This window comes from Heteronotia binoei, chromosome 14, assembly GCF_032191835.1.
Source record: "Heteronotia binoei isolate CCM8104 ecotype False Entrance Well chromosome 14, APGP_CSIRO_Hbin_v1, whole genome shotgun sequence".
Taxonomy (NCBI): Eukaryota; Metazoa; Chordata; class Lepidosauria; order Squamata; family Gekkonidae; genus Heteronotia; species Heteronotia binoei.
The window spans coordinates 64,452,569-64,475,736 of NC_083236.1; the positions used below are offsets into that span (position 1 = coordinate 64,452,569).

The following is a 23,168-nucleotide window of genomic DNA, read 5'->3' on the forward strand; positions in this document are numbered from 1 at the left end:
GAAGAGCATCTATTTATAACCCCTCGGAGGAGTCTCTTGAAAGCGGGGATTGTCTTCTGAAGTGGGTCAGGCCGTCTACAAAAGGGGCAGCTTGGGGTTCACCTTCGCCCGAGCCAGCCTCTGGCCCGCAGGGCGGTTCCAGGGCAACGAGCAATGCTGCAAAGAGAAGGAGGTTAAGGCAATGTTTGTCTTGCGAATAGCGAAATTGCCAATTTAGAAAACTTGTGGGGCGGCGGAGGGGGGGGGGGGCGGGCAAAGAGAGAGGAATTCTTGGGCAGCCCCGTCTGTGGTCTTTGGAGGTGCAGAGTGTGAATGAGGATGAGGCTTCGGCCTTTTGTCAGGTTTGGGACGGAGAGGGCCCCCTGAAGGGATCCGTTCCCAAGAAGCCGTCTTTGCAATGTTCCCTCTAAGCTGCAGAGTCTCGTGAGCAAAAATTCTACTTTGAGAGCTACTGGCATTCAAATGGTGAGCTCCTGCATCAATTAGTCTGCTCTGGAGTAATTCTTCCTAAGCTAAGACAAAAAGGTGTGAGCTGGAGGCTACAAATCTGTGAGCTCTCTCACATTAACTCAGCTTACAGGGAACACTGGGCCTTTCTACAGGTAGCAGTTCCAGACGCCAGTTTTCCCCTCCTACAATTCCAGCCAAGATGTGTCATGCATCCGTAGAAGGGTCTCGTTTCTTGCATGGGTCTCGTATGTATCAGGATGCATAAAAAAATCATGGAACTGACTGGAAAGCGGTTGGTGGGTTTAAACGACTGAAGCAGAGCTGCCTGTTACAACGCCTTCTATATCTGGCCTACTTAGGGTTTCTAGGTCCAAGCCAAGAAAAATCTGGGAACTTTGGGGGTGGAGCCAGGAGACATTGGGGGTGGAGCCAGGAGCAAAGTTGTGACAAGCTCAATTGAACTCCAAAGGGTGTTCTGGCCGTGACATTTAAAGAGATCGCACACCTTTTAAATGCCTTCCCTCCATCTGAAATAATGGAGGATAGGGGCACCTTCTTTTGGGGTTCATAGAACTGGACCCCTCGGTCCAATCCTTTTGAAACTTGGACAGTCTTTTGAGGAGAGGCATTGGATGCTATGCTGAAAATCTGGTGCCTCTACCTCAAAAAACAGCCCTACAAGAGCCCCAGATACCCGCAGATCAATTCTCTCCATTACACCCTATGGGAATCGGTCTCCCTGGGGAATAATGGGGTGTCCAGCAGACATTCCCCCCTTGCTTTCCAATGACCCTGAAGTGGGTGGAGGACCTCCAAACTGGGGGATCCCCTGCACCCACCTGGGGATTGGCAACCCTAGGCCTAGTGGGGGTGGGTGGGAACCAAGATTCTGTTCCAGGTGATTTTAAAACGAGCCTACCCATCCACCGGTAGCATCTGCCAGTGAGGAATAATCATTTGAGGATTATCCTGGTCCAAACAATATCTCTGGTTGTCGCTCAGTGAAAGAGCCTCCAATTGGCATGTAGAGGTTCTCAAGTTCAACTCCCCGCGTCTTCCACTAAAAAGGGATTCAGTAGTAGGTGGTGTGAAAGACCTCTGCTCAGGCCAATAGCTAAACAGGGACTCCTCCTCCTTTTCTTCTTCTTGTTCCTCCTCCTCCTCTCCTTTTTCTTTTTCTTCCTCCTCCTCTTCTTCTTGTTCCTCCTCCTCTCCTTCTTTTTCTTCTTCTTTCTCTTCCTCCTTTTCTTCTTGTTCCTCCTCCTCTCCTTTTTCTTCTTCTTGTTCCTCCTCTTCTTGTTCCTCCTCCTCTCCTTCTTTTTCTTCCTCCTCCTCTCCTTCTTCTTGTTCCTCTTCCTTCTCCTCTCCTTCTTTTTCTTTTTCTTCTTCCTCCTCTGCAGAACTTAAACTTCTCTGCCTCCCCCCCCGCCCCCACATCTCCAGTCCTCTTTGGTATTTAGTCAGCTGCTCACCTGCCTGTCAAAGGGGTGATGTTGCAAGGGCAAAAACAAAGCAAAATAAAATCCCACATCGGCTTCAGCAAACGGGTCTTTCCACTGCTCTGATATTTTTGGCGTCTCTTCCTAGAAGCCGCTCAGGATCCAGGGAGCTGGCAGAAGGCACTGCTTCTGTGTTCTGCCAGGCAGAAATGGCTCATAGCTCATGTCTGACCTCTTCAGCCCTGCTTCTTGGGGAAACATCTGCCAACCCCTTCTATTAAGAAGAGCCCTTCACTGCCTTGCCTCCTCATCTGAACGCCCACAACTTTTAAGTTCAGGGTCATTTAAGGTGCTGAGAATCCACATGAATATATGAAGCTGCCTTATACCGAATCAGACCATCCGTCCCTCAGCGTCTACCCAGACGGGCAGCAGCCCTCCAGGGTCTCAGGCAAAAGTCTTCACAGCACCTACTTCTTGGTCCTTTGACTTAGAGATGCCGGGGATTGAACCTGGGACCTTCTGCATGCCAAGCAGAGGCTCTTCCACTGAGCCACAGTAGTCTCTCCCTTTGCATAACGGCAGGGGTGGAATTCTAGCAGGAGCTGCTTTGCATATTAGGCCACACACCCCTGATGTAGCCAATCCTCTTGGAGCTTACAAAAAAGAGCCTTGTGAGCTCTTGGAGGATTGGCTACATCAGGGAGGGGGTGAGGCCTAATATGCAAAGGAGCGCCTGCTAGAATTCCATCCCTGCATAAGGGTCTTGTACTCTTGCTAGAACTTGGAAAATTCCCACTTCTATTCAGGGCTTTTTTTGTAGCAGGAGCTCCTTTGCATATTAGGCCACACACCTCCTGATATAGCCAATCCTGCTAGAGCTTACAGGGCTGTTAGTACAAGACCTACTGTAAGCTCCAGGAGGATTGGCTACCCCAGGAGTGTGTGGCCTAATATGCAAAGGAGTTCCTGCTACAAAAAAAAGCCCTGCTTCTATCCATTTATTTTAAAACCAGTTCTATTTGCATTACTCTGTGGGGTCCAAGGATACATTCTGATGCATGGACCATGGTTCAGCGGTCGAGTACCTTCTTTTGGAGTGGTGAAACTCCCAGGTTCAGTCCTTTCAGTTATGTTATTATAGTCCGCCTTTCTCGCAAGGACTCAAGGCGGATTACCCAAAGTGCGTCAGTACAATCATAAGAACATAAGAGAAGCCATGTTGGATCAGGCCAATGGCCCATCCAGTCCAACACTCTGTGTCACACAGTGGCCAAAAAAAATTATACACACACACACACACACACACACACACTGTGGCTAATAGCCACTGATGGACCTCTGCTCCATATTTTTATCTAACCCCCTCTTGAAGCTGGCTATGCTTGTAGCCGCCACCACCTCCTGTGGCAGTGAACTCCACATGCTAATCACCCTTTGGGTGAAGAAGGACTTCCTTTTATCCGTTCTAACCCGACTGCTCAGCAATTTCATCGAATGCCCACGAGTTCTTGTATTGTGAGAAAGGGAGAAAAGGACTTCTTTCTCTACTTTCTCCATCCCATGCATCATCTTGTAAACCTCTATCATGTCACTCCGCAGTCGACGTTTCTCCCAGCTAAAGAGCCCCAAGCGTTTTAACCTTTCTTCATAGGGAAAGTGTTCCAACCCTTTAATCATTCTAGTTGCCCTTTTCTGCACCTTTTTCCAATGCTATCCTTTTTGAGGTCCAGTGACCAGAATTGTACACATATTCCAAATGAGACCGCACCATCGATGAGCTGTTTCCATTCAGAAGCCAACGCATTAAGTAACGAGCCCAGTAGCGCTCTGAAGACTTAACCAATTTTATTGTAGCATAAGCTTTCGAGAAACACAGCTCTCTTCGGCAGATGCACGGAGGAAGAGATGAAGAGAGCTGCGTTTCTCAAAAGCTTATGCTACAATGAAATTGGTTGAGCCTTCAAGGTGCCACTGGACTCATTTCTATTTTGCAGCAACAGACTAGCATGGCTGACTCATCTGGGTGAATGCATTAAGATTTTAAAAGACTGGATCCACCAGAAAGGTTTGACGCGTTGAGGGCTTTTTTTGTAGCAGGAACTCCTTTGCATATTAGGCTACTCACCCCTGATGTAGCCAATCCTCCAAGAGTTTACAGGGCTCTTCTTACAGGGCCCACTGCAAGCTCTTGGAGGATTGGCTACATCAGGAGGGTGTAGCCTAATATGCAAAGGAGTTCCTGCTAAAAAAAAAACCCTGGATGCATATGTATTCACACAGTACATTAAGCGGTACAGAAATTACATAATCCTTGGCAAGTTGGCATCTTCCATTGACCAAAGGATCGCAGCAGATGTTGAGAAAGACCTTCCTCGGCCTGAGACCTTGGAGAGCGACTGGCGGTCAAAGCAGACCTTACAGAGCTAGACAGACCAACCGTTCCATAGGAGGCAGTTTTGCATGCACCTTGCCGCACTGCTTGAGCCACGGCAGGAGCCCCAGACCACACAAGACCTGGCCACCATTTGGCTGTTCCCCACACCACAGTATTGCAACTTCTGGGAATTAGGCAATGCTAATGGAAAGGAAGACATACCGTGGATTTTTCCCACATGCTCTGGGGCTTCTGACATTAGATGAGCGCAGGGTTATTTTTGAAGCAGGAACTCCTTTGCATATTAGGTCACACCCCCATGATGCAGTCAATCCTCTAAGAGCTTACGGGGCTCTTAGTACAGGGCCTACTGTAAGCTCCAGGAGGACTGGCTACATCAAGGGGGTGTGGTCTAATCAGGGTGTTTTTTTTGCAGCAGGACTCATTTGCATATTAGGCCACACCCACATGATGCAGCCAATCATCCAAGAGCTTACAGGGCTCTTAGTACAAGGCCTACTGTAAGCTCCAGGAGGATTGGCTACATCAAGGGGGTGTGGCCTATTCAGGGCTTTTTTTGCAGCAAGAACTCCCTGATGTAGCCAGTCCTCCTGGAGCTTACAGTAGGCCCTGTACTAAGAGCCCCATAAGCTCTTGGAGGATTGGCTGCATCATGGGGGTGTGGCCTAATATGTAAGGGAGTTCCTGCTACAGAAAAAGAGCCCTGGATGAGTGATACAAAGAGGAGATGTACTGCGGTGATTTCCATGCTGAGAAGGTGACATCTCAAAGTCCTCTTAAATGTGCGAGGAGATGTGTTTTTTTACAAAGTTGTTTTGTGCCTTTTGTCCGTTAGAGTGGACAAAAACGATAAAGTCAAGGGATCTCCGAGTTGTTCAGACCTAGATTTAAAATGACTCCATGAGACCAACCGAAACACACCGTATGCGAGCTTTTGCACTTTCCAGAACTCTTCACCGAGCTGAATGTTGAGGGAAAATGGGGGAGGGGACAAGAGTGTTTCGGGATGTGATTTCCAGACTTCTTTCCGTGCGTGGTGGGTAGGACATATTGCGGGCTTCGGTAGGCTCGGAATATGGCAAGCCAGTCTCAGGGCATGTTTTGGAATGCTGGGAACCAAAAGCAACCCCCCCCCTCAAAAAAACCCCCCAACCTTCTGGTGAAACCATGACAATTAACAGCCAGTCAAATGCCTCTCTGATGCCAAATGGAATGACATTTTCCCTAGGAGTCCCAAACTCCAAGTAGCACTTGGAGAATCCCCGGGAATTGCAGCTCCTCTCCAGACCAGGGTCCTCTGTAAGCTACGCCCGTGAGCAGCCACTCATGAACAAAGGGAGCCACGCCCAGCAGCAATCCGGAGCCACGCAGGGTCTTGCACTGCCCGTTGCCTGTTCTAAGATGACAACAGTTATATCCTGCTGCTCAGTAGGGGTGGGGGTGGAGGGAATTAAAGGGAACACTGCCACAGACTAACGTTCCCTTGAAGCTGCAGAGTCTTGTGAGCAAGAATTCTACTTTGTGAGCTACTGGCACTAAGGTTGTGAGCGACTGCATACATTAGTGCGCTCTGGGGCCATCCTTCCTGAACGAAGACATAAAGGTGTGAGCTGGAGGCTAAAAATCAGTGAGCTAGCTCATGCTAACTCGGCTTAGAGGGAACAGTGCCTCCCGACTACAGAGATAAGTTCCTGTAATGTGTATGTAATTTAAAACAAGTTGACTCATCGTCCTATATTCTTCTTTATGGAGAGCCAGTTTGATGTAGTGGTTAAGTGTGTGGACTCTTCTCTGGGAGAACCAGGTTTGATCCCCCACTCCTCCACTTGCACCTGCTGGCATGGCTTTGGGTCAGCCATAGCTCTGGCAGAGGTTGTCCTCGAAAGGGTGGCTGAAAGAGCCAGTTTGGTGTAGTGGTTAAGTGTGCGAACTCTTATCTGGGAGAACCGGGTTTGATTCCCCACTCCTCCACTTGCAGCTGCTGGAATGGCCTTGGGTCAGCCATAGCTCTGGCAGAGGTTGTCCTTGAAAGGGTGGCTGAAAGAGCCAGTTTGGTGTAGTGGTGAAGTGTGCGGACTCTTACCTGGGAGAACCGGGTTTGATTCCCCGCTCCTCCACTTGCAGCTGCTGGAATGGCCTTGGGTCAGCCATAGCTCTGGCAGAGGTTGTCCTTGAAAGGGCAGCTGCTGTGAGAGCCCTCTCCAGCCCCACCCACCTCACAGGGTGTCTGTTGTGGGGGAGGAAGGTAAAGGAGATTGTGAGCTCTTCGGAGTGGAGGGCGGGATATAAATCCAATATCTTCTTCTTCTTTATTGTCCTCTAATACGATACTATACGCCTTAGGGTTTCCAGATCCAATTCTGATCCATGCGACAGGCTGCTCAGACGTTGTAAAGGTTTGCCGTCTTCTGAATGATTTGTCACCTGCAATAACTGAAAGGGTTGCTTTGTTCTTGAGTCCGGTAATCAAGGATCAATTGTCCAATGTATAGCCGCATACAACTTTTTATTGTTTCTGTAGCTACTTTATTTGTTTATAATCTGATCTATGCCAATCAAGGCGTTTGATTGATGGATTGATAAATTCCTCTGTTGAAAATGGCTGCTTTTTGAAGGATGGACTCCATGGGATTCTACCCTGCTGAGGTCCCCTCCCTTCCCTTCCCTTCCCTTCCCTTCCCTCCCCCAAACCCCACCTTCCCAGCCACCCGCTCCCCCCAACACACAAATCACCAGGTATTTCCCAATTCAGAGCCGGCAACCCTAATTTCCCGTGCTCTTCCCCCTCTCTTCCAGGTCATCAGAAATTCTTTGGAAGGGAGCGTTTCCGCCTTGAGCAGAGAATGGCCCAAAGTCCTGCTCTGTCCCGGACCGTCGTCTCCTTGGGGCTCCTCTTCTTGGTCCACGGAACCCACTGCTTGTTCTTGCCCAACGCAACCCACCTGGAAAGCATCTTGAACCGATACCAGGATCCGCAGCCCCACTCCAGGATCAGGAGGGCCATTTCCCGATCCGACAAAGAGGAGATCCTGATGCTTCACAATAAGCTGAGAGGCCAGGTCTACCCTTCGGCATCCAACATGGAGTACATGGTGAGTGGAAAATGCCGAGAGAAGCCCGGGCACACCGCAAGGTTGCTTTCGCTAGTCCTGCTTCACTTAAAGTTTTGGGACACGCTGCATATCTTAAGAACATCAGGACAGCCCTGCTGGACCGGACCGGTGGTCCAGTTTGGTGTAGTGGTTCTGAGCGGCAGACTCTAATCCGGAGAACTGGGTATGAATCCCCACGCCTCCACAGGAAGCCTGCTCAGTGACCTTGGACAAGCCACAGAGCTGTTCCCTCAAGAACAGTTCTCTCAGAGCTCCCTCAGCCCCACTTTGCTCACAGGGTATCAGTTGTGGAGAGGGGAAGGGAAGGAAGCCGCTCTGAGACTCTGAGTGAAAGAAAAGGAAAGGAAAGGTCCCCTGTGCAAGCACCAGTCGTTTGCGACTCTGGGGTGACGTTGCTTTCACAACGTTTTCACAGCAGACTATTTACAGGGTAGTTTGCCATTGCCTTCCCCAGTCCTCTACATTTTCCTCCCAGCAAGGTGGGGACTCATTTTACTGACCTCGGATGGATAGAAGGCTGAGTTAACCTAGAGTCAGCTACCTGAAAACCCAGCTTCCACTGGGGATCGAACTCAGGTCGTGAGCAGAGCTTAGGACTGCAGTACTGCAGCTTTAACACTCTGCGAAGGGTGAGGTTGGAACCTCCAACCTCCTCCTATTCTTCTTCTTCTTATTCTTCTTCTCCTCCTCCTCTTCCACCTCCTTCTCCTCTCATATTGTGGTCAACCAGTTCCTCTGAAGGGCCAACAGTTTAGCACAGAGACATTTTTAATATGACAAAGGGTAACCCCTAATGGATACCTGCTCCGTGGAGCAGAGCGGTAAAGCTGCAGTACTGCAGTCCTAAGCTGTGCTCACGACCTGAGTTCGATCCCAGCGGAAGCTGGTTTCAGGTAGCCGGCTCCAGGTCGACTCAGCCTTCCATCCTTCTGAGGTCGGTCAAATGAGCGCCCAGCTTGCTGGGGGGAAAGTGTAGAGGACTGGGGAAGGCAATGGCAAACCACCCCGTAAAAAGTCTGCCGTGAAAACGTTGTGAAAGCAACGTCACCCCAGAGTCGGAAATGACTGGTGCTTGCGCAGGGGACTACCTTGACCTTTAACCCCCTAATGGAAGACTGTTGATCTCTGAGGCTCCAACCGCAACTGTCTATGCAACAATTGGAAAAACTGGAGAGTGTCTAAATATAAATTTGAAGGAAGTATTGGGCATTCCAGTACTGAATTCAAGACTTTGCCTTGAATTCAAGACTTTGCCTAGTGTACTGCAGCCTGAAGAAGTCAAATGAAATGGATTGTTACCTAGGCCATCCATTGCAGCTGCTGTTGCTGCAACATCAACCTTCAATTGTAATTTTGCCAGTGTTGTTAAAATCCAGCATCTAGTGTGTCATGTTTTTCTGTATCAATCGTGAGCTTTGTGCTTTTTTAAATCCCCAGGTGGGGGCAGGGGATCCCCCGGTTTGGAGACCCTCCCCCCATTTCAGGGTCATCAGGAAGCAAGGGGAGGGGAGGGTAATGTCTGCTGGGCACTCCGTTATTCCCTATGGAGATTGGTAGAATGGGTCTTTGCGTATCTGAGGCTCAGAGGGGGGCTGTTTATTGAGGTCGAGGCACAAAATTTTCAGCATAACATCCGGTGCCTTTCCTCAAAACATTTCCTAAGTTTCAAAAAGGATTGGACCGGGGGGGGGGGTCCAATTCTATGAGCCCCCAAAGAAGGCGCCCCTACCCGTCATTATTTCCTATGGAAGGAAGGGATTTAAAAGGAGCACGGTCCCTTTAAGCGTGATGGCCAAAACTCCTTTTGGAGTTCAATCATGCTTGTCAGAACCTTGCTCCTGGCTCCACCCCTAATGTGTCCTGGCTCCACAGTCCAAAGTCCCCAGACATTTCTTGAATTGGACTTGGCAACCCTAGATCAGTTCCCCTGGAGAAAATGGCCGCTATGGCATTGCACCCCGCTGAGATCTCTCTCCTCCCGAAACCTTGCCTTTCCCTTGCCGTACCTCTATGTCTCCAGGATTTTCTTAACCCAAAGTTGGAAACCTGTGGAGCTGGAGCAGCCAGAGCCCAAGGGTGGGACTGTTAGTGGCTCCTCCATGTTTATCGCAACGTGTAATTCCATCCCAGGACGTGGCCTTGAGGCTAACCTCTTCCCCCTCTCCTTTCGGCCGCCTGCCTGAAAGAAATTCCAGCGTGAGGAGGTTTTCCCTCAAGTGGTTTCCCTCAAGTCGGAATCCATCTCCTATTTCTACTCCTTGAGTCATTTCAGTTGGAAAGGAACTGTTAGTAGGTCAGGTCAACCCTGCCCTTTGCTGAGAGAACGCTCCTGATTTGTAGGCAGCCTAAAAATGGTCCTCTGTTTTTCGTCACTCACTGTTGTGTCCAGGAAATGGAATCCAGTGCGGGGTTATTTGGGGCTACGCTTGATTCTGCGTGCCTTTTCTCTGGAATGAACTATCGCCAGATACTCTGAGAGCAGATACGCAATTTTCACACATATACACCACCTTCCTTCCCTACTTCTTAGTTCAGGGCTGCTAAATTCCCTGCTAGTTTAGGGTAACATTTTAATTCAGGTCAACTTAGTTCCCTACTTCCTAGTTTGGGGGCAAGAGAGCTCTCAAAAGAGAAGAATACAAGTTCCAGGGCTTTTTTTTTGTAGCAGGAACTCCTTTGCATATCAGGCCGCACCTCCCTCATGTAACCAATCCTCCAAGAGCTTACAGTAGGCCCTGTAAGCTCTTGGAGGATTGGCTACATCAGGGAGGTGTGGCTTAATATGCAAAGGAGTTCCTGCTACAAAAAAAAAAACCCTGAATGCAACTAATGTTTGCGAGTGTGCTAAACACAGCCAAGTCACTTCTCACTAATGGTATAAATTAACGTCCCTTTGTCACAGTCTTGGTCTGGTCTTGCAAACCTAGGCTTGCCAGGTCTGATTCAAGAAATATTTGGGGACTTTGGGGGTGGAGCCCGGAGCAAGGGTGTGACAAGCATAATTGAACTCTGAAGGGAGTTCTGGCCATCACACCTTTTCAATGACCGCACACCTTTTAAATGCCTTCCCTCCATTTGGAAATAATGAAGGATAGGGGTACCTTCTTTGGGGGCTCATAGAATTGGACCCCCTGGTCCAATCTTTTTGAAACTTGGAGAGTTTTTTTGATGAGAGTCATTGAATGCCATGCTGCAAATGTGGTGCCTCTACCTCAAAAACAGCCCCCCAGAGCCCTAGATACCTGCAGATCAATTCTCCATTGTGCCCTATGGGAATTGGTCTCCACAGGGAATAATGGAGTGCCCAGCAGATATTTCTCTCCCTCCCCCCTGTTTTCTGATGACCCTGAAGCTGGGGAGGGCCTCCAAATTGGGGGATCCCCTCCCCCCACCTGGGAATTGGCAACCTTAAGGCCACAGCTTCATAGATCCAGGCGATGCATCTCCTCCTGCGTCTTTTTCTTTTTCGGCTGCCTGCCAGTTTTCCTACCTTTAGGCCCTGTTCACACAGCGTGCTGAGTCCGTGTTAAACTGACCCGGTTCTGTTCCGAATATCTTTGTTCCGGATATTATCGATCAGACTGCCATACTGCAATTCGAATCACTCCGTGGTGAAACCGTCTTCTGCCATCCACACGACGGCACCATGCGGTTCTTTTTTTCCTCCACTATTATACACATGCGCGCACTATGCGCATGCGTGCACTATGTGCATACGCGCGCTATGCGTACGCACTATTCATGCATGCGCATAGGTTAAAACATTATGCGGTTATGCGCATATTGCTAAGTAGTAAAAAAAAACTGGTGACCGTAAACCGGATGTCTGAGGCTCCTTTTGCTCTGGGACAGCCTTCAGACATCCGGAAGTTGGTTAATATCGCAGCAGAAGTATCCAGATGAAGAAAACTATGATGTGAAACCGGAGAACTCAAAAAACACCGCAAAGGAACAAGTAACAAAATAATCCAGTTCCGAGAAGGATTGGGGGGGGCGGCTACCACGAGTTAATACCGGGAGGCCGATGTTGCTGTCTGATCAGCCACTTTAAATCGGGAAGGAAACAGCAGCGACATCTGATTATACTGTGCGCCTGAACAGGTCCTTAGTGTCTTTCCCAACAACACTTGTCTTCTCGTAATGCGACCAATGTACAATAGCCTCAGGTTAGTCATTTTAGCTTCTAGGGAGAATTCAGGCTGGATTTATCAAGAACCCACCGATCTGTCTTTTTTGGAAGTCCACAATATCGACTAACTAGCCACTCGCATTAGTTTATATCATCAGCACAGATTTTGGTAGAGCGGGTAGAAAAGAGCAAGAGACTGGCAATGCACAGCAGCCAAGAAGGTCAGAAGAACGCCTGCTCCGGCTGCAACGCCACTGAGGATGTTCTCCGCAGCTGAGAACGAAACGTCTGGAAGAAAAACTTTCTCCAGTAGAACACGGCACTTGAGCCCGAAAGATTCTACAAACCCTAAAGACTGGCAACCACATAAAGACTAGCCAAATCTGTGGCAGGGTGCGAGCTCTCTGTTCACGTCTGCAGACACAGCTACCCTATATATTGGAAAGTGGAGTGATTCCGGATGCCAAATGACATTGGGTGTTTTTACACTGACAGTTTGTGACTATCACCACATTGGAAACTCACCTTTTTCATTACCTAACGTTCTCACGACTGTTTTGCATCGTTGCTGTCCGAAGCATCTACATTTGTTTCGGTGAGATGGGTTCCGGCGCTGCTGCTGTAATGTTTTTCTTGAAGCTAGTTTTGATCCGGTCTTTTCTCTACAGGCGTTTCAAACTTGTATTGTAGAAGTTTTCATGCATTTTAAAAGACGCCTCCAAAAGCCACAAGGTGCAGTAATTTGCATGAGAACTGACAGCACTTCAAATTTTTGCATATCATTGCTTGCCTCATCTAGTAATTTAAATTTGTATTGCTTTTGCAGTGTTGACACGATTTCCAAGCAATCGTATACATTTAACTAAGCACTGGTATTCTGGCTGCCCTCTGATCAGAGACCTCCCCACCCCCCACCCCCCAAATTGAACCGCTTAAATGTAAAAGCAAAATAATTAAAACGGAACAGTGGCAGGCGATTTGAAGACTCTAAAACTCTGGATCAAACTGAATGTAAAAACACCCATTATCAGGCAAATGACAATAGCAGGTGAGATTGAATTAGGTGGGCTATTCATGGCGTTTATTGAAGCAGGAATGCCTTTGCATATTCAGCCTACGGTCGCCAAGTCCAATTCAAGAAATATCTGGGAACTTTGGGGGTGGAGCCTGAAAACTTTGGGGGTGAATCCAGGAGACAGTGGGGGTGGAGCCAAGAGCAAGGGTGTGACAAGCATAACTGAACTCCAAAGAGAGTTCTGGCCATCACATTTAAAGGGACCACACACTTTTTAAATGCCTTTCTTCCATAGGAAATAATGAAGGATAGGGGCACCCTCTTTTGGAGCTCATAGAATTGGACCCCCTGGTTCAATCCTTTTGAAACCCGGGGGGCATTTTGGGGAGAGGCACTGGATGCTATACTAAAAATTTGGTGCCTCTACCTAAAAAAAAGCCCCCCGTCAGAGCCCCGGATACCCACAGATCAATTCTACATTATTTCCTATGGGAATACGTCTCCATAGGGAATAATAGAGTTCCCAGCAGACATTCCCCTCCCCTCCCCCTGCTTTCTGATGACCCTGAAGTGAGGGGAGGGTCTCCAAACCGGGGGATCCCCTGCCCGCACCTGGGGATTGGCAACTCTAATTTGGCCACATCCCCCTGATTTAAGCAATCCTCCTGGAGCTTACAGTAGGCTCCGTTAGGCTTCCCAACCCTCCCGCCCTGGCGGGGGACCCCAGAATTTACAGCCTCTTCCCCCGCTCTCCAAAAAAACGGAAGCGGGGGGAGGGGGGGAAACGGCGCCAAGGAGCGTGGCGAGCCGCCCCATCTCGGAGGAGCAGCTAGGTGAACTGGAGAAGAGGTGGCAGCGCAGCGGCATCACCCACTCCACTCCACCTCTGAGGTAAAATCAGAGAAGGGGAGGGTGGAGGCAGGCCAGGAGCGTGGCGAGCCGCGAGTCCGGGTCCAAGAAGGACCCAGATTCGCGGCTCACCGTGCTCCTGGCCTGCCTCCACCCTCCCCTTCTCTGATTTCACCTCAGAGGCGGAGCAGGCGACGCCGCTGTGCTGCCACCTCTTCTCCGCTTCACCGTAGTTGCTCCTCCGGGATGGGCTCAGAGTCGCCGGCTCTGCTCTGCCTCTGAGGTGAAATCAGAGAAGGGGAGGGTGGAGGGAAGGAAGACATTTAAAAAGGTGTGCCAATGATGCTTGTCACACCCTTGCTCCTAGCTCCACCCCAGTGTATCCTGGCTCCACCCCCAAAGTCTCCTGGCTCCACCCCCAAAGTCCCCAGAGATTTCTTGAATTGGACTTGGCAACCCTAGGCCCCGTACTAAGATTCCTGTAAGCTCTTGGAGGATTGGCTACATCAGGGGGTGTGGCCTAATATGCAAAGGAGTTCCTGCTCCAAAAGAAGCCCTGCAGCCCCTGACAGCTTCTGTCAACTATATCTCGTTAGGATGTTGCTGTTTTCTTAAACTTTAAATGGTGTCTCCAAGGGGTTAAACTTTTCCATCGTTGTTGGCAAAAATGCCTGCATAGATTTGCCGCATTTGTAAATTCTGAGAAGCGATTTTAAAAAGAAAAAAAAAACCCACAGCCCATGCCGTACAATAATTTTCCATTGCCTGGGCAAAGCATGAAGGATCCAGCTTGAAACCACTCCAGGATTAAAAAGTCTGCTTTGCTTAAAGGCTCGGCTGCTGGGAAATCCAGCAGGCGCTGGCTCTTCAAACCGCCCTAGTTCTGCAAACTGAAAACCTTGCTTGTGATTGGCTGGTTGTGAGACCCAACCAGGGCTTATTTTGTAGCAGGAACTCCTTTGCATATGTAAGTTAAGTGCAGGGACTCTAATCTTGGAGAACTGGGCTTGATTCCTCACTACTCGACATGCAAGTGCTGATGTGACCTTGGAAAAAGGCAAGGAAAGATCCCCTGTGCAAGCACCAGTCGTTTCCAACTCTGGGGTGACGTTACTTTCACAATGTTTTCATGGCAGACTTTTTACAGGGTGGTTTGCCATTGCCTTCCCCAGTCATCTACACTCCCCCCCCCCCCCCCAGTAAGCTGTACCCAGTAAGCTGGGTACTCATTTGACCGACCTCGGAAGGATGGTCATTTGACCGACCTTGAGCCGGCTACCTGAAAACCCAGCTTCCGCCAGGGATCGAACTCAGGTCGTGAGCAGAGCTTAGGACTGCAGTACTGCAGCTTTAACACGCTGCGCCACGGGGCTCTTTGATGTGACCTTGAGTCAGTCCCAAATTAAAGCTTGGAAAAGCTGTGAAAATGTCAGTACATTTGCACATTGCTGGTGGCATTGCCCACTAATAGAATCTTTCTGGGGATAGATTCTTGAACACATTAAGCATATTACTGGTTACAACATCCCACACTTTCCTGAAGTCTTTTTTTTTTTTTTTTTGCAATCCTGGCAAACTCTGAAGATCCCAAAGCTTTCTTCCAAATTGATTAAAAGTCTTCTTACAGCTGCTAAAACGGCTATAACATCCAACACATGGAAATCCAACATCTTCCCTTCACTTGAACCCTGGTTTACAAAAATCTAGGACATTTTAATAATGGAGAAAATCACGGCGCAATTTCCTTGTCCGACATTTACCCCAAGGTCACGTCTTTTGAAGAAAAATGGCTTCCGTTTCTGGAATATACTGAATCTGAAAACATCTTACCTATTAACACAACTTACCTTCAGTTTCTCTCACTATAATTCTTTCTAACTTACGCTATCCTTTCTTTCTCGTTGTATTTAAATATTCCCTTTTGTTTGGCTTGGGATGGAGCAAGGCATTATTCTTAGCTTAAAAGTCAAAATTCTAGTCCAATTGCCAGTTAATTTATCCTTAGAAGATATTTATTTATTCCTCTATTGATTGAGTGATTGATTGGCGAACTGGATGTTATCTTAAATGCTAGATAAGATGTTCAACAATGTTATATACCGTAGTACTTTCTGCATAGTAGAATTTTGTTTTATGTGGAATTAATCCACTTGATACTACTTCACCCAACAAAGTTCCGTATAACTTGGAATTTCTAAAATAAACTTATCATATTTTTTTTTTAAAAGAATCAGTCCCAAGTTCTCACAGAGCTGTTCTGCTCAAGAGCAGTTTCTGTCGGAGCTCTCTCAGCTCCACCTACCTCACAAGGTTGGAGTCCAGTAGCTACATGTTAAAAAGTAAACTAGATGGACAGTTACACCTCTGAGAAAAAACGTGTTCTCAGTTTAACCCAGCCTTGAGGAACCATAGCGCAATTAACAGACACTGCATTTATTGCCTGTGGCACTCTCACCGTCACTCTCCCATTCTGACATGTTTATTGGCTTTGCTGTTGTCCAACACAGCAAATGGTATCAGGGCCGGTGTGGGGCTTTCTGGCGCCCTAGGGGAATCACCCACTAGTGCCCCCCCCCCATTATTAAAAAATATATAGGGGAAATGAAGAGCGCCAAACTTGGAACTTTTCACATTTTTAAATTACTGATTTTTAATTTTAATTTTTTTTTTTAAAAAAATGTGATACGTTATTAAAAAATTGTGAGAAGAAGTGCTTGCCGGTCATGCCGGGAAGGAGGGTGGTGGAATAGGATAAGATGGGAGGCCAAGTCACACATCGGGGAGAGGGGGGTGGCTTGGCTTTGTTGAGGGCAGCTTGGAGATGGGAGAGGACAAGGGGACAGTGGTCAGGAGCTAGAGTCATGTGACAGAGAGGGGGCGCCCAGTGGTGCCCTCTAGGCCAGGTGGCGCCCTAGGCGACTGCCTATTTTGCCTACTCCCACGCACCGGCCCTGAATGGTATCTAAATCCAACTGGTTGTTCTTTCAGTTTGCTAATGATACTATTTTGGCATAGATTCTGACTTGGTACTCTTTTGCGTGCTTAATCACTGCCCACCAACTACATATAGCTTGGCACGCTGTACCCCATTCCATGGTCTGATGAAGTGTGCATGCATACGAAAGCCTACATTCTGAATAAAACTTGGTTGGTCTTAATGGCGCTGCTGGACTCCTGCTTTGTTCTGTCGCTTCAGACCAACATGCTTGCCCACCTGGATCTATCTCACAGGAAATGTTCCCTCTAAGCTGTGGAGTCTTGTGAGCTCTACTTCATGAGCTACTGGCATTAAAGTTGTGAGCGACTGCATAAATTAGTTGGCTCTGGGGCCATTTTTCCTGCGCTTAGACAAAAATGTGTGAGTTAGAGGCTAAAAAACTGTGAGCTAGCTCACACTAACTCAGCTTAGAGGGTGTCTTTTGTGAGGAGGAGAAGGGAAAGGAGATTGTAAGCCGCTTTGAGACTCCTTCAGGTAGTAAAGGGCGGGGTATAAATCCAATCTCTCTCCTCTCCTCTCCTCTCCTCCCCTCCCCTCCCCTCCCTCGTCCCGTCCCATCTCGTCTCGTCTCCTGCCCTCCCCTGCCCTCTCCTCTCCTCTCCTCCCATAGATGGGGGTGGGGGAGAAGTTGTATTGTAATTGCCTGCATGGCAAAAAAAAAAAGGCAGAGTTTTTAAAAATAGTACCTAAAAGATGGAAAATATTTATCCCCAGATCTTCCAGTTCTTTCCCCATCAGTCATTGTGGCTTTTGTCAGTGAAAGAAGAATATATAATTCCTTTCTAAGAAGTCTGTATTTACTGTTCTTAAAAAAGTTACATATTTATGTAGATAACCTCTACATTTCCATGGAAAAGGCCTTTGTTCTGGGGCCAGTTTCCAGAGACAAAATGAACTCAATTGGTGTCGATTTAGTGTGAGGCTAAAAGGAGGTGAAAATATTATGTGATTGGGACACCTCCCTGACATGTACCAGATTCATTCTGAGCATCGCCAACCTCAATATCTTGGAAAGCAAGATGAGAAAGAGTTGCCTGGGATCTCCTGGGGACCTTTGGTTGCTGGTGTCAGGATAGATGACCTTTCAAAATGGATCTCCACAGGCTGCCTAAGAACATCAGAAGAGCCCTGCTGGATCAAACCAATGGTCCATGAAGTCCAGCCTCCTGTCTCACACAGTGACCAACCAGTTCCTCTGGACTACCAACAATAGGACAGAGAGGCCGAGGCCTTCATAAGAACCTGAGAAGAGCCCTGCTGGATCAGAATAGTGAGGGTCCATCTAGTCCAGCATCTTGTCTCACACAGTGGCCAACCAGTTCCTCTGAAGGACCAACAACAGGACAAAGAGATCAAGCCCACCCCATCGAAGATCATCAGAAGAGCCTTCTGGGTCAGACCAGTGAGGGTCTATTTAGTCCAGCATGTCTCATTCAGAGGCCAGCCAGTTCCTCTGGAGGACCAACAACAGGCATGGAGGCTGAAGCCTTCCTCTGAGAAGAACATCAGAACAGCCCTGCTGGATCAGACCAGTGAGGGTCCATCTAGTCCAGCCTCCTGTCTCACACAGTGGCCAACCAATTCCTCTGGAGGGCCAACAGGGCAAAGAGGCCAAGGCCTTCATAAGAACATCAGAAGAGCCCTGCTGGATAAGACCAGTGAGGGTTCATCTAATCCAGCCTCCTGTCTCACACAGTGGTCAACCAGTTCCTATGGAGATCCAACAACAGGGAATAGAGGCTGAGGCTTCATTAGAACACCAGAAGAGCCCAGCTGGATCAGACCAGAGGTCCACCTAGTCCAGCCTCCTGTCTCACACAGTGGCCAGCCAGTTCCTCTGGAGGGCCAACAGGGCACAGAGGCCGAGGCCTTCATAAGAACATCAGAAGAGCCCTGCTGGATCAGACCAGTGAGGGTCCATCTAGTCCAGCCTCCCGTCTCACACAGTGGCCAACCAGTTCCTCTAGAAGGCCAACAACAGGGCACTGAAGCTGAGGCCTTCACCTGATAAGAACACCTTATTGTAGCTGGCCAAACTTCTGAGAAGTGTGTCTGTTGTGGGGAGAGAAAGGGAAGGCGACTGTAAACTGCTCTGGGACTCCATTGGGTAGTGAATAATAGGTTATAAAAACCAACTCTTCTTTTTTAAAAGAGTGCTTGAAGCATTTTTTTAATAAACAATTATGAAGGGAGTAAACATTCCTCTCCCTGGGAGCTATTTTGTGCCCCTAGCCCTACTTTAATGCCAAAAATGTTTGCAAGCAAACTTTCTGCATAGCCCTGCTATGAACTTGCCCCTTTAGGGTTGCTGATCCCCAGTTGGGAAAAAACCCCAATAAAAATCGAGTAGCACATACAAATTCTATTGTGAAAATTCACTTTAAAGACACGGTATCACATAGAAATTACAAAATTCATACAAAAGTCCCAGTATACTCAATTGTTCTATTCAGAATCTTGTACTGTAATCTTTAATGATGTAGAGATGATTCAAGGAGAAGAAATAATCCATATAAGAGACCAGTTTCGGTCACGCCTTCTTCAGTCACGATTCTCACACTATAAAATGTGTATAACTCCTCCAATTCCAAGTACGACTGTTCGTTGATGGGGACCCAATCCCTGGACATTACCAGCTTGTGAATTCAGAATGAGGCATTGCCCATAAATGTAGCTAGACCGGGTCCCAATCAATGAATAATTGTACTTGGAATTGGAGGAGTTATACACATTTTATAGCGTGAGAATCGTGACTGAGGAAGGCACGGCTGAAACGGGTCTCTTATATAGATTATTTCTTCTCCTTGGATCATCTCTACGTCGTTGAAGATTACAGTACAAGATTCTGGACTGAATAGAACAATTGAGTATACTGGGACTTTTGTGTGAATTTTGTAATTTCTATGTGATGCTGTCTTTAAAGTGAATTTTCACAATAGAATTTGCATGTGCTGCTCAATTTTTGTTGGGGTTTTTTTTGCCGTATTTCTATCAGGTATCCTTTATATTTACCAAATTCCCCAGTTGGGGGCAGGGGATTCCCCCCGGTTTGGAGACCCTCCCCCTGCTTTAGCGGCATCAGAAACTGGGGGGAGGGAGTGAAAAGTTTACTGTGCACTCCATTATATCCTATGGAGACCAATTTCCATAGGGTATAATGGAGAATTGAACATTGGGTATCTGTGGCTCTGGGGGGGGGGTTCTATTTTTTGAGGTAGAGGCACCATATTTTCAGCACAGCCTCTGGTGCCCCTCCTCAAATCATCCCCCAAGTTTCAAAAAGATTGGACCGGGGTCCAACTCTATGAGCCCCCAAAGAAGGTGCTCCTATCGTTATTTATTCCAAATGGAGGGAAGACATTCAAATGGCGTGTGGTCCCTTTCAATGTGACAGCCAGAACTCTCTTTGGAGGTCACTCGTACTTGTCACACCCTTGCTCCTGGCTCCACCCCCGATGTCTCCTGGCTCCACCCCCAAAGTCCCCAGATATTTCTTGAGTCAGACCTTGCAACCCTGACTGAGAGGTGATAGGATCACCATCTTCAAGTACTTGAAGGGCTGTCCTATAGAGCAAGGGTGGCCAACGGTAGCTCTCCAGATGTTTTTTGCCTACAACTCCCATCAGCCCCAGCCAGCATGGCTGATGGCTGGGGCTGATGGGAGTTGTAGGCAAAAAACATCTGGAGAGCTACCGTTGTCCACCCTTGATATAGAGGATGGTGTGGAATTGTTTTCTGTGGCCCCAGAAGGTAGGACCAGAACCAGTGGGTTGAAATTTAAATCAAAAGAGTTTCCAACTCAACATTAGGAAGAACTTCCTGACAGAGCGGTTCCTCAGTGGAACAGGCTTCCTCAGGAGGTGGTGGGCTCTCCTTCCTTGGAGATTTTTAAACAGAGGCTAGATGGCCATCTGACAGCGATGAAGATCCTGTGAATTTGGGGTAGGTATTTGTGGGTTTCCTGCATTGTGCAGGGGGTTGGACTAGATGATCCCGGAGGTCCCTTCCAACGCTATGATTCTGCGCCCCTCGCCTTTCTTGACTCCTGTTCCGCATTGCTCAACGAACGCTGCTCATGTGCCATTCAGTGGCAGGTGTACGGAATACACGGTAGCCCTCTCGCTCAGCTCCAGCTGCAAATCTGTTTGGGCTTCTGTTGCTCTCCCAGACCTGCGCGGGCAACACCACCCCTGCTGCGTCTCAGAAAATAAACACGTGCCTGAGCTTGGGAGCCGCATGTATTTTCTTTGGCTTCCCGGCTCCCTGGCGCTCCCGGCTGCTGCAGCAGAAGTTCCAGCCAATGTCTATTTACTCGTCCAGCATGGTCTCTGCTTCATGTTTGGATCCGTTGAATGTTCTTTTCTCATGGCTTTTCCCCCTTCTTCTTCTGGGCGATGCGGGGCATATAAAAGAACCTCACAGAGGGCAGAGCGAAAGACGATGCTCAGCCGTTCCCCTGAGAGGAGCCCATAATCCACCTTTCAGCGAGTCCTATTTACCTAATGGGACTTGGAAATCATAGCGGACGCCTTCGGAATACCAATTTTTGGAGTCCTTTTGTGTTTCCCCCAGGACGTGTGTTTCGTCCGCGGGGAGCCTTTTGTGCTTTTAGGACCGGGTGCTGATCTTACGAACAGAAAAGGATGAGCAGATGGTCTCTATGCGTTGCGTTTTCGGCATTCGCCCTAGCAAAATGTTCCAATTAGAGCGGGTGCGAATGGAAAGCAATCAGCTTCGACATGTGTACTTGGCCCAGTGCCTGGTTTCCCCCCTGTGCTCTCCATGATTTGGCCATGAAAAGCCATAGTACCCGAGCGTGGGTGGACTGAAATGACCTGAAGTAGGTCAGGTTTGCCAGGAAAGTCATGTACCTAGAGCCTGCGCTTGGTTTTGCTTTAAATGTAACAGATAAAATAAATACTTGTGCGGCTAATGCAATGAAAAATTCATGTGCATGTCGAATCCCTTTCCTTGTTAAAGGCCACCACTGTCAAAGACTAAAACCATGTTTTTTCCCATAGGGGGGGGCTTTCTTTGTAGTAGGAGCTCCTTTGCATATTAGGCCACACCCCCCTGATGTAGCCAATCCTCCAAGAGCTTACAGGGCTCTTAGTACAGGGCCTACTGTAAGCTCCAGGACGATTGGCTACATCAGGGGTGTGTGGCCTAATATGCAAAGGAGTTCCTGCTACAAAAAAGCCCTGCATAGGAGTGCTCCACTTCTGGGTAGGGTTGCCAATCTCCAGGTGGCATCTGGAGATCTCCCACGGTTAGTCAGACAAACAAGACCAGTTCCCCTTGAGAAATGGCTGCTTTGGAGGATGGTTTCTATGATATTGTCTTCTTTCCCTGAATCCCATCTTCCCTAGGCTCCATGCTCCCCTTTCCCAAATCTTCAGGTATTTCCTAGTCCGGACTCCAGAAGTGGCAACGCTAGACTTCTGGGTTTCTTTGTGTGCTATTTTGTTAGTGCCTTTATACCAGGGGTAGCCAAACTTGCTTAAAGTAAGAGCCACGTAGAATAAATGTCAGATATTTTAGAGTCACAAGACATGAACATCAGATGTTTGAGAGCCGGAAGGAAGGAAGGAAAATAGATGGGAGGAAGTCCATTATGAGGACTGATTCCCATAGAGTACAATGGAGAATTGATCCACGATTATCTAGGGCTCTGGGTGGACTGTTTTTTTGAGACAGAGGCACCACATTTGCAGCATAGCATCCGATGCCTCTCCTCAAAACACCCTCCAAGTTTTAAAGGATTGGGCCAGGGAGTTCAATTCTATGAGCCCTCAAAGAAGGTGTCCCTTAGGGTTGCCAAGTCCAATTAAAGAAAAATCTGGGGACTTTGGGGGCGGAGCCAGGAGACTTTGGGGGTGGAGCCAGGAGACATTGGGGGTGGAGCCAAGAACAAGGGTGTGACAAGCATAATTGAACTCCAAGGGAGTTCTGGCCATCACATTTAAAGGGACAGCACACCTTTTAAAATTCCTTTCTTCCATAGGAAATAATGAAGTATAGGGGCACCATCTTTTGGGGCTCATAGAATTGGACCCTCTGGTCCAATCGTTTTGAAACTTGGGGGGTATTTTGGGGAGAGGCACTAGATGTTATACTAAAAAATTTGTGCCTCTACCTCAAAAAATAGCCCCCCCAGAGCCCCCAATACCAACGGATGAATTCCCTATTATTCCCTATGGGAATCGTTCTCCATAGGGAATAATAGAATGCCCAGTAGACATTTCCCTCCCCCCCCACGCTTTCTAAAAGGGGGGAGGGCCTCCAAACCAGGGAATCCCCTGCCCCCTCCCTCTCTCTCACACACACACTTACCAGATCTTCTTCCGGAGAACTCTTGTGAAAGCGAAAGCAAAAGAAAGGGCGGGGCTGTTCTCCCAAGCCCTTCCTGCTCCCTGCCCAGCCTTAAAGGAGCAGACATTTTACAAACGGCTCAGGAGCTCTATAATGAAGCCTACAGGTATGTTCTCCCCCCCCTCCACCCCCCACCCCCCGCTTCCCACTTCTTGAAGACCGGGAGATGAGGCTGCAAACCCAGGAGACTCCCGCCAGAGCGGGAGGGTTGGGAAGCCTAGTGTCCCTATCCTTCATTATTTCCAAAGGAGGGAAGGCACGTGGTAAATGTGTGGCCGGAACTTCCTTTGGAGTTCAATTACGCTTGTTACAGCCTTGCTCTTGGCTCCACCCCAATGTCTCTGGACTCCACCCCCAAAGTCTTTTGGCTCCACCCCCAAAGTCTTTCGGCTCCATCCCCAAAGT

The 23,168-nt window shown here is 48.3% G+C and overlaps 1 protein-coding gene across 1 annotated transcript in view; it reads left to right on the forward strand.

The window, feature by feature from the left end:
• The window catches only part of CRISPLD2 (cysteine rich secretory protein LCCL domain containing 2), a 95,950-nt gene that overhangs the window by 21,143 nt on the left and 51,639 nt on the right, over positions 1–23,168 (forward strand). The window contains exon 2 of the mRNA XM_060254375.1: positions 7,084–7,379. Within this exon, the coding sequence (XP_060110358.1) occupies positions 7,131–7,379 (249 nt within the window). The 5' untranslated portion in view covers positions 7,084–7,130. The remainder of the gene's footprint in view (positions 1–7,083; positions 7,380–23,168) is intronic.